The 11,973-nt window shown below is 39.6% G+C and overlaps 1 protein-coding gene across 1 annotated transcript; it reads right to left on the minus strand.

The window, feature by feature from the left end:
• Positions 1 to 2,579: 2,579 nt before the first annotated feature.
• Positions 2,580 to 7,245, minus strand: LOC9269507 (transcription factor BHLH6-like). The gene is made up of 5 exons (XM_015778381.3): positions 6,847 to 7,245; positions 6,470 to 6,761; positions 6,099 to 6,347; positions 5,729 to 5,899; positions 2,580 to 2,941 (listed from the first exon to the last, which is right to left on the minus strand). The coding sequence occupies exons 1-5, from the start codon at positions 6,927 to 6,929 to the stop codon at positions 2,873 to 2,875; spliced, it is 864 nt and encodes a 287-aa protein (XP_015633867.1). The 5' UTR covers positions 6,930 to 7,245; the 3' UTR covers positions 2,580 to 2,872.
• Between the last annotated feature and the right edge of the window lie 4,728 nt (positions 7,246 to 11,973).

An 11,973-nucleotide genomic window follows, 5' to 3' on the forward strand; every position in this document is an offset into this window, starting at 1 on the left:
ATTTGTGATTGACTCCTCAATGACTTTTGGCATGGCCATGCAATTCCATAATCTATAACAACGAGGAGCCCATATATATATATATATATATATATATATATATATATATATATATATATATATATATATATATATATATATATATATATATATATATATATATATATATATATATATATTTCTCCATAGGACGAGCAAATCCCATCTTGATTATTCATATCTCACTACATGTTTCGTAGCATACCTGGAAACTACTTTTATAACTACCCAATTACGGAGTAGCATTTAGTAGTCCCTAAGTAAGCTACTATACATGTTGGGAACTATGATAATCTCAGGTCTAAGGATTCAATAACAACATTAAATGAGATCACTGATGACACAACACATATGGCTCTTGCAGTGTCTTATGTTGGGTCTATCCAACAACATGTTCCCCAACATGTGTCCACATTACTAATTTGGTATCTATATACCATGATCCATGAGACATGATCATCAATTAATACATGTGCTGATCATTGAAACTTATTAGTTACCATATGATATTTTATCAGGGATCATTTAGAAATAGCAACATACAACATAAAAAGTCTCATGAAAGAATCGCATATTCATTAACTAATAATTAATAATGAGTTATCTCTTTCAAGGAACAATGTCGAATAAATATATAAACATAGTATGTGCAATCATCTCTATGATTGCCTCTGGAGCATATCACAAATATCTGACACAACCAACTTCAGTGCATGAAAGATTGAACCTGCCTGACCAAGCTCAGGAATTAAAGCATCAAAGATCGATCAAGGCCTGCCTCACAATGCTAGCATCTAGTTCAAGCTACATGACTGTGTCAGGCGTTGAGATCTTCTGCATTACTGCAGAGGACTTGCTTCCCTAAGTCAGCTTGTCACCTAGGATGTGCTGAAATCTGCAATACGGATGCACGCGAAGGCATAATGGCACGTAGCGATGAGGAAGAGGCAGTGTATACTAAGTTCCCCGTGCCTCCTAAGCCATAGCTCATAGTTGCAGGCGTTCAGATAAAACCATTCAAAGTATGCTTGCTTGGGACTTCTTTTCTGGAGCTGCACATGTTTCTCCTAGCTGGTTCGTGGTATCTTAATTTGGCTCTTTAAGTGTAGGTGGTGTAGTTCTGATCTGTGGATGCATATGCCGGTACACATCTATATATATTGCTCCCAACTCCGAAGATAATGTCCGGTTAATATCTGTAGGTCTTGCCGTCCTGGGCGCAGTTATTAAACGAATCTTTAATTATTAATTATTGTGCCAGTCAAATTAATAACTGAAGACCTAACCGTCTTTGTGCTATAAAAACACCGAAATGGGGCAAATAAATCGATTGCTGTGTTTATCTCTTCTCCCTGAACTCGAACTCGGCCATTTGATTTAATTTATTAGCCCAGCAGTAGCAAGTTATACTACGTTTTAAAGTTAAGGGGTAAGTTTTAAACAAACACGATAAGCCTAATTTGGCCTTATCTATTTTCTTATTGGGCCAAAGATTTTTCACAATTTCATGGATGCCATATAAGTTGTTTCAGAGGACCCATCCTGCTGCATGCAGCCCATTTAGGCCTGGACTTCACACACCAAAAACAGGCGGACGTTTCGTTTCCTTAGAGCTTCCAGATTTTAATTTCTTTTAATCTGTTTTTACTCGAGTTCTCAAGTGTTTCTTTAGATTCAAAAGCTGATATAGTGATGTCCTGCATTGCCAATCCTAGTCATCAACTCTTTGTGGATGTAGGATATGCTTGCAAGATGTTTTTGGCTGCGACTTATAAGTTCAAGAGATATCATGCATGATAGGTGTAATTACAGAGAAGTTTGCGAGAAGACTTCATTTCACTGTTCCACTGCTAGCATCCCAAATGCCAACGAGAGTAAAAAAAAGGACAAAAACTCATAAATAATTCTAAAATCAAGTTATAAAATTCAAACTTCCATTGTATATACTACCCCTTCATCCTAAAATATTTTAACATATTACGGGATGAACCGTATTATAGTTCTAACTAACAACAAGGTTGCATATATTTTGTGGCGGATGTAGTATATTTGTGCTATAAATGGGCTTAAATTAATGGTCATCCAAAATAACCATTTTATCCTACCTAATTAATTAAGGCGCATTCGAAGTATTTCTATTCTAGTTTCTCTAGTGAAGCGTCTCTTTGGTACGTATAAACGTTGGTTTCTTATTAATTTTGTAGACCATGGTAATAATACTTCCTTCACACCGTAATTAATTAACGAAGACTGTATATAAGCAGTGAACATAAAAACAAATATTTAGATAATTGTACAGAACATATAATGACATCCAACATTATCATGTACTAGCAAACTATGACAACTTAAACCTGATACAAATATACAACATCATTTCTAATTTATTACATTCTAAAACTCGACATGTAATTAAGCATGTCAAATCATCATCCTCACATTATTTTCATAATATTTTAACATACATCCACCATCATTTCTAAAATACTTAACATGCATTCATCCACGTACTCACAGCCAAGTGCAATGCATCAAATATCTAGTAAGCCAACAAACATGCCATTACCTCCATTGTTATTGCCGAAAGATATATGATTCCTCGATTTACATCAATATATCTCAGATTAGCAGTTTATCTCTTGGGCCCTAGCTAGCAATCTAAAACTGCTGTAATATTACTGGAACATTGAAGTGGGCCGCCTGCGGCTGAACTCCCATAACGAGCGAAAATGATGATAAAAGAAATTATATTCAGATGCCAATGCAAGATTGCAACCATCGATCTTTGCTAGTAGATCATGGTCTTTTGTGAGCTACAAGTTTTTTCATCACATCAAGGTGCTGACAAGAGGGATGACTGGATCCTCTGCTTCATCTCTTGAGCACCACTCATTTGTTCTGTCTGTATGAGAGGATAAATTAGGTCAGAGAGAAACAATGTAACAAAATAAACATATCCACATGCATGATTAGATTCGTTTACATATAGGCACTAAGTTACAGAATTTATCAATATTATATTCATCTCTAGCTAGGTTAAGAAAACCAACAAAGCTCAATACGTCAATGCGTTGCAAAGTAGATTTGTGGCCCCCTTAATTATTTGCTATGGACATTAGCTCTTTTGTTGTCTTAAGAAGTACTACTGCTGTATTTTCTAGAGTTTTAGTGTGTTAATTAGTATTATTAAGAATACTCAGATATAAATACTCCATCCGTTTCAGAAGGTAAGGTGTTTTGGTTTTGTTGCAAGTTAATACTACAAAAGAGGAGTTTAATGATGGATTTAATAAAATTAATTTGTGTGCTATAAATGTTGTTAAGTTTTGTTTCTAAATGCTTGATCAACTTAAAGATATTTAATTTAGTAGTACAAAAGCAAAACACATTCTAAAATGGAGGGAGCATATATACTTGATCAATAAGTCTAGGCGCCATACACACAGAGACAGAGAGACAGATATATAGACATCCTATTCCTTTTTTTTCCTCAAATGGTATATCCTCATTTATATTTTGGGGAAAAAAGCACATTTTTTAAGGAAGATATTGAAGGCTTGAATCCGACAAGTTCTCCACCTCATTAATTCTTACAGAGGAGGAGGAGGGGTGCAAACTGACAAAGTGAATATATTGGCCATTTGTGAAATATGTAGGATCTGTGTCGTTTGTCTCGTTTCTGTATATGCGAAAAAACACATTACTTTTAATGCATGTGTGTGTGTATATAAGTTATTTTCCCAATACAGAAAGTAGACCGCGACAAATGAAAGTAACATGAGTATAAAACCTGGCCTTGATGGCATTGTCTGGTCCTTGTATTACGTGGTAATCATCCTTCGATATAGTTAATCTAAAGCCTATACACGTCTAGAGCCTGCCTCGAGCAAAAAAAAAAAAGAGGTAGATATTAAACTGGTATTGGTTTCTCTGAAATAAATAGAATGTTGCAGTGACGGAGCTAGTAATTTTATTTGTGGGGTCAATTATCGTTGTTTAATATTTTAGTGGGATCATTTACACAAAATTTAATGGATTTAAATGAAAAAAAGAGTATTCACAAGGGTGTTAGTGAAAAAGCTATCGGGTCAGCCGCCCCCACAGCTTGTAATATAAATAGCTCCGCCACTGGTATTTTATACTTCCATCAAAAGTATAAAAATAAAATTAAATATATAAATAGTTTAATTATTTTCTTGAGGGGAAAATACTTTTACTGGTCTCAATTATTTCTCTGTTCGTATATTTTGGGCTTGGAATATGTTGCTCGAAGATCTCAGGGCTGTGCTTGTGCATGAACAATCGACGACCTATGCCATGCTGCATTACTGCCCATAAACAGGCAAGTATATCACAGGAAGCTTTCGTCTTCTAATTGTTTATTAATGTCTCTTCTACGATCAAACCAGTAATTTCTTCACCAAGTCCTAATCAGTAAAAACATTATTGTTCCATCTTACACTTTGTCCATTTGAAGAAATTCTCATCAAAATATTTTGAACTAGTTATATTCTAGCCAATTTAAAGTTTCTTTCCAGCAAATTTAATGGTAGGCAGAGCATGGTGCAGAGGTCGATCAGGAATTCTCTTCCATATTATCAGGGAAAAAAAACAAATAAATGTCAATTTAGAAAGACGAGACAGCCTGTCCTATGTCCTTTAATTTCTTACTGTAGTTAGAAAATGCTGATACGATAGTCAATAGTCGTGATTAATAGCTGTTGGTACATGGTACGCATCAACATAAAGAAGATTAGTATAGTGGAAGAAGCTAGCTAGCTAGAGACACCGTGTTTAAGCAGGAATATTAGACCAGAACCTTGATTTGGCCTAAAAATTGTCCCCAACAAATTCCCTCTATTTGTAGGCCAGCGGAAAATTAAATTTTATATTGGCCTAAAAATTTCGGCACATGTTAATTAACTTATATTATCTTAATTAATTTTCGTGTGAAAGAAATGCATGTGTATATGTAACACTATAGCTTGCGACCTATTCATTCATAGCAATAAGTTCAACCCAGGGTTCATGATTTGATATTTTATTCCTCCATGTAAACGTTTTATTATGTATGGGCAAAAAAAAAATGTTATCTTCTGGATCTTCAGAATAAAAAAGTCATGTGAAAAAAGTACTACTATCTATAATGCTCCATAGGAAAATACGGCTTTTGTGAATATCTTCTGACTTCAAAAGTTTGAATTAGCGAAGTCTCCTAAAGCATCAAATACGCCACTATCTTGGTCAGCAAAGTCCAGCAACAAAAGCAAATTAATTAAAGCAGCCGCAAATCAAACAGGACGCGACGACCATTTGACATTCATCGACGACTACCTTCCCCCCACCCCCCCCCCAAAAAAAAAAAAACAAAAAAAAATCAGTTGCTGACCAGTTCAACTAGTTAGTCACCTAGGACAAACAAATATTGTTTGGTAATAAAATCATACAAATAAACCCTCACATCCCAGGTTAATTGGAGTCAGCATCCTTGGGTCACTCACATGTGTCACTCTCGTGACGTCATCCCGGTGACGTCAGCACAGTAACACGTGCAACAATTGCAACCGTGTGAAAGGATAAGTGGCAAAGTGGACCACTCAGAGATTGGTAACAGCATGAATGTGGAGGACATAATGATAGAGAGGGGATCAGGGTAGTGAAAAATGTGACATGTTATTTTGTTTGGTACCTCCACGAACATGGTGTGGACGATGGTGCCGTCGACGGCGGCGACGCTGGCGGAGACGACCTTGAGGTAGAGCGACTCCACCGCGTGGCACACCTTCGCCATGGCGCCCCTCGTCTTCGCGCAACGTATGCTCACCGCCACCGTCTTCTCGCCCACCTTGGAGACCTGGAGCTGTGGATCGGAGGGCCATGATTGTGAGGTTTGAAGGATTAAACCTTCAATTTTTTAAAGAATAATACATTTTTAATTGACGAATACTCCGTACCGAAAGAGACCTCGGTCAGATAACCAGCTAAGTTGGAAACGCACTAATCAGAAGAGTTGACAATTAGGATTGACCGTAAAAGTCCTCTGTTTCTTTTGTTTCTACCTCAAGGATTTGGAGAGGGGGTGAGGATGCCACGCGGAGGGCGCCGCCGCCACCGTCGAGCGGCGGCGTGCTCCGCAGCTTCTTCATACTCGGCATGGTGACGCCACTGTCGTCGACGTCCTCGACAGCGGTGGCGGCGACGGCGGCGGCGGACTGGAGGACGGATATCTCGTCGAGCAGTTGCCGCTCCTCCTCCTGCAGCTTCTCGATGTGCGCGATGGCGTCCCTCACGATCGACGCCTTGTCCATCTACCACACCCAAACATAAGCGCACTCTCATGATCTCATCTCATCAGAAGTGCAATTAATTCACTTGAGATCGACTGACTAATTGATTCACTAAATCAATCGATTAATCAGCTAAATTAAACCTTGGTGATTTTGGGGACGACGGCGCGAAGCGCGAAGAGCTTCTCGTTGAGCCGCTTGCGGCGGTCCCGCTCCATGGCTATGTTCTTGCTGCTCGCCGCCGCCGCCGCCGACGCCACCGCCGTCGAGCACAAGTTGACGACGTCCGGCGAGCTCGAGTCGGCGTAGCGAGACTGAGAGGTATACGCGTACAGCTCGGACAGCGACTCGTCGTACTCCTTCTCCACCATCGCCGGCGTCGCCGGCGCCGCCGCCGGGCCGTACATGCCGCCGCCGAAGCCGTCCATCAGCAAGCTAATCAACCAAACAAAATCCGTCAGTACAGAATTGGAGTCGGGTCGTCGTCGCCGGCGGGCAGCGGCGGAGGAGGGAGACGAACCTGTCGGCGACGGCGAGGTCGAAGATGTGAGGCGTGTGCCAGTAGAGGTCGAGGAGGACGCCCATGTCCGCAGCTGCCTCCATTGGAGTAGGGGGGAAGTTATGCTATTAGCAATTAACTATTAGCAATATTTTCCTCCTTTTTCTTGGGTCTAATATGTCATGTGTGTGGTGGTTTTTTCTTGCACAGGGAGAGTGAAGTATAATTTTGGCTTTATCCTCCAAAGTCTTATGCTTCACTAGCTAAGCACCAGTGGTTGCTATGCTAGCTGAAGTGACTACTAGTGACTAGTGAGTGTCGCCAGCTATAGCTCTCATGCTTTTTATATTACATGGAAGGTAGGCAAGCATGGAATAGTGAGGAGTGTGGTTGATGTTGTTTGTTTGTTGGGGTTTGTGTGGTTGGTGTTAAAGTCGTTACCGCACAAAGCTAGAGGCTCAATCATGGTGAGCATCTTGTGGTGCTCTCCTTGGAGACAAAGAGGGGAAAGACAAGAGGGATAAGAAGAGGGAAAGCATATGGAATTGCAGGGTCCACTTAATTGGGAGAGGCTTTGCTACAACAAGGCTGTAGTGTTTGCAAGGACCAGCGTACGACTCCCAGCTGGCTTTGTGGATCAATGGCACTGGTTTTTTATTATTATTTTAAATTTGGTCAACATACTAGGTGGTTACCGTTACCACACGGCTACAGCAACTCCGATTACCATGCTAACTGCGAGTTAATCAACAAGAAAGAAAACCTTAGCTCAGTATATCTTACACACCAAGAATCTAATTAATGTTGGAATCAATATATACTAAGATGGATGTTACATGTGAGGGGGAACATGTACAACTTCGATATTGTGGGCAGTACCTACCATCGGACTTATTAGCTTTTATGTTTTTGAGTCGCAATACTATGATTGCACGTGCAACGTCTCGGATCGACTACTCATAGTGCAATATATATCATTCACATGTATAAACACATCACAATTTCGTACACACAAATTAATTCATGTGTGTTTGCAAACCAAATTAAAGTATTGTACATTTTATTTTCTTTTTTTACCTGAAATGGATGTGATCTATGAACAATCATATGGTGAGCATCTTTACTCATCATGTGGTGCTCTGCTTAAAGCCTCATTGCCTTAGCAACAGAGGGAAAGAAAGGAGGGATAAGAAGAGGGAATCAGGGAATGCATGGACTGGGGAGGTAGGGCCCACTTGGGAGGGATAGGAAGATGGAGAACATCTCAATTGGCTTTATAGATAAATGACACTAATACCAAAACCATTTTCAGAGACGGTTAAACACATTTTGAGAAGTGGGCGGCATATCCTCTTCTAACAAGAACACACCTAGAAATAGGTTATCTATACATGCAGGAACAAAGTTGCCCGTGAAAGCGATTTTCTGAACACTTAAACTATGTTGTTTTCTAAAGTTTTAAAATAAATAAATTTATTTTTCAACTATATAATAGTTAATTCATTCATTCGTACATCAAATAACCATTCATCTATTTAACCACTCCGGATAAAGAAGTATAATAATACCGTTCTAGCCTCGGCAAATCCCATGAGTTCAGTGCAATGAATGTCACTCAAGTTGTAATGAGATAACCTATTACCATGACACTCTACTAGGGTTTAGCAGTAACCAAAACCAAGGATAATTGGATGAATGTTATCAGAATATTATTATTTTATTTTATTTAAATTTGTTTATTTTATTAGCGTATGCCAACACTGAGCCTGATTACCCCAGTAACCGCGATGTAACCAATGGCAAAGAAAACCTTAACCTAATACTTTTATATGTTGGTTAGTGTAAATTTGTACTAATTAACCAACGCCAAACATTGAGGGATGTAGGTAGAATGCAATATTCGAGGTGTTACCATGTATTTTTGGTACACAGTAGCTTTGTGGTCTCCGGTTGGGGGTAGGGATCATGACTTGGATAATGAAGGTAGTACACCCATGAAAATAATTAACTTTTATGTTTTCAAGCCGCATTACTATATATGATTGTGTTGTCTCTGAGTCTCAGGACGACTACGTATAGTGCAATATATATTTAAATGTATAAACACAACACGATTCATACACATGTTAATTTATTCATGCGTTTGCAAATAAAATGTAGTGCATTGAACATGTTATTTTGTTTACCTGAAATGGATGTGATCTATGAACTCAACTGGAATTTGCAAGATGATCATTTGGTTTAAGTACGTTTATATTTTAAAAAAGAGCCAACCAATCCATAACTGCAGCCTATGGGGGGGGGGGGAGTCTTGGACACATTAGTCTTGTTCATGTAATCCCTCCCACAGAGGAATTTAAGATAATTTGGAGAAAAATAATTCCATACTCCCTCCGTCCAAAAAAAAGAATCTAGGACAAAAGTATGTGCAGATTCGTAATACTAAAATATGTCATATATAATACTAGACTAGTTTTTATGGGACGGAGAGAGAGTATATTAAGGTGTGAATCACTACTAGAAAAAGTATTTTTGCAGGCGGCCAAAAGTGATTTTTCCAGGCGGGGGGTTGGACCGCCTGCAGCCCAACAACTGCAAAAATCATCGATTTTCGCAGTCGGGGCAACGCCTGCGAAAATCCATTGAACGAACAAAAAAAATCGCGGACGGATCTGGGAGGGGAGGGGAGCCGCGCCTGGCGTCATCGTCGCCGCCTCCCCGCGCCGTAGTCGCCGCCGCCGCCCCCACCGGCCTCCTCCTTCCCTTCTTCGGCCAGATCTAGGAGGGAGGGGAGAGGGGAGCCGCCGCCGCGGCCCAGCGCGTCGTCGCCACCGCCGCCCCACCTGCCTGTCCCCTCCCTCCTCCGGCAAGAACTGGAAGGGAGGGAGGGAGGGGAGCCGCCGCTGTCTGCAGTCGCCGTTCCTGCCGCGCCGGGAGCTGGGAGCCGCCATCGCTCCCCCTCCGGCGGGGAGGGAGGGAGGGAGGGAGGGGAGGGGAGGGGAGGGGAGGGGCGCGGGCTGAGGCTGAGTGTTGAGGGAGAGAGAGAGAGAGAGAGTTGAGAGGAAATGAGTGGTGGGGAGGGGTGGGAGGAGAAGATAAGGGTAGAGTTAAGATTTATATTTTGTAGGTACGATTTTTGCAGGCGGACTACATATGGTTCGCCTGCGAAAATAGATTTTCGCACGCATCGTTTAGGTGGTCCGCCTGCGAAAATTATTTTTGCAGGCGCCGCTTAAGTGGTCCGCCTGCGAAAATCAATTTTCGCAGGCGGACAGCGAACTTCACACCAATTTATATTTTTGTTGGCGGTCATTTGTCTTAAGGGTCATGTCCGCCCGCGAAAAAAGACCCCCACATCGGAAAAAATGCCTTTTCTAGTAGTAAATTAATCTTCTTTAATACGCTCCAGTCTCCAAACCTTGGGGATTAATCAAACCGGCTTAAAAGAGAAGGGGTGCTAGTACAATTTCAAGGTTAGGTCGAGGCATCGAATAATCGTGCATACAAATAAACATCGTTTTTCACCTGCTGCCTAGCTAGTCTCCCAGCCTATATATCCATGGATCTTGTGTAAGCGCTGTGTTGTAATTAGCTCCCTGTCGTCCGAGTCCAGATCAGCGTGGCCCTTTCCTTGGCCTCGCATTGCATTCTTGCAGGTGGCTGCAGATCTGGATCGATCTCGCCCGAGTGTGACGTCCCCGTTGTTCGCAACGAGTGATGGGGTCTCGTTTGGTGCTCTCCTTGTGGAAGAGCCCTCCTCCGCTGGTGTATATCCCGTCTGTCTTATAAAAATCCCAATTTTTACTATAAATTTGGATACGCTCGTGTTCAGGTTTATAGTTAGAATTGATTTATTTTTAGACAAATGGTGTATATGTTTTCTGTTTCATTTTAGTGGAGGAGTATTTTCATTTCTCCACCTTTGGCCAAATATTAATGCTATGTTTTAATTCTATATGGAGTTGAAGGTGGTGATAGAGAATCATTTTGTCACGGCATAGTATGTGGAATGTGTGTACCAGGGATCGGGGCACAAGCTATCTGTCGAGAAACATTACTTTTCAAGATATGTAACTATGAATATAGCATAAAAGTATTATATGTCACTATTTTCTTTTAAAAAGTATACAGCTGTTTGGTTGTATGTCATTTCAAAGTAGCATTCATATTTCGACCTCTGTTGCCCGACATTCACTAGAATGCCTCATCCTGAGCTCTGTCGGACCACTGTCGCCTGATATCTTCATCTAGCCACCCACTGTCGTCGCCCTCCATGGCGGTGTCCAAGGTGTTGCCTCTAGCAATGGACCCAGCTCCTGCATGACTAAAGAACCTCCATGTTCACTCTCACGGCCTAGAAATTCTCACATTAATCGGAGAAAAAGAAAAACAGAGTCCATATAGAAATACAATTTAGAAATAGTTAAAATTCGGAATTAAAAAAATAAGAAATATTGGAAGTGGAGACTAGAGTCCATATATAATATAATTTATAAATAACAGAAATTCAGAATTAAAAAATAAAGAATATTAGAAGAAGAGTATAGAGTCCATATAGAAATACAATTAGAAAATAATAGAAATTAGGAATTAAAAATAAGGAATATTACAAGTAGAACATAGAGTCCATATAGAAATACAATTAGGAAATAATAGAAATTCGGAATTAAAATAAGGAATATTAGAAGTAGAGTATAGAATCCATATAGAAATATAATTAAGAAATAGTAGAAATTCAGAATTAAAAATAAGGAATATTAGAAGTAGAGTATAGAGTCCATCTAGGAATTTAAAACTAACTAAAATTCAGAATAAACATAATAAAATTAAAAGTAGAGTTTAGAGTATGTATAAAAATACAATTTACAAATAACTAAAATTCGAAATTAAAAAAAACATGGGAAGAAGAGTCTAAAGTCAATATAGGAATACAATTTAGAAGTAACTGATATTCGAAATTAAAAATTAAAGAATATTGAAAGATGAGTTTAGAGTCTACATACAATTAGAAATAATTAAAATTCAGAATTAAAAATAAATAATATTAGAAGAAGAGCCTAGAGTCTATATAGAAATACAATTTACAGATAACAAAAATTCGGAATTAAAAAAAAACATTGAAAGACGAGTCTAGAGTCCATATAAGAA

The sequence above is a fragment of the Oryza sativa genome, chromosome 4, assembly GCF_034140825.1.
Source record: "Oryza sativa Japonica Group chromosome 4, ASM3414082v1".
NCBI lineage: Eukaryota > Viridiplantae > Streptophyta > Magnoliopsida > Poales > Poaceae > Oryza > Oryza sativa.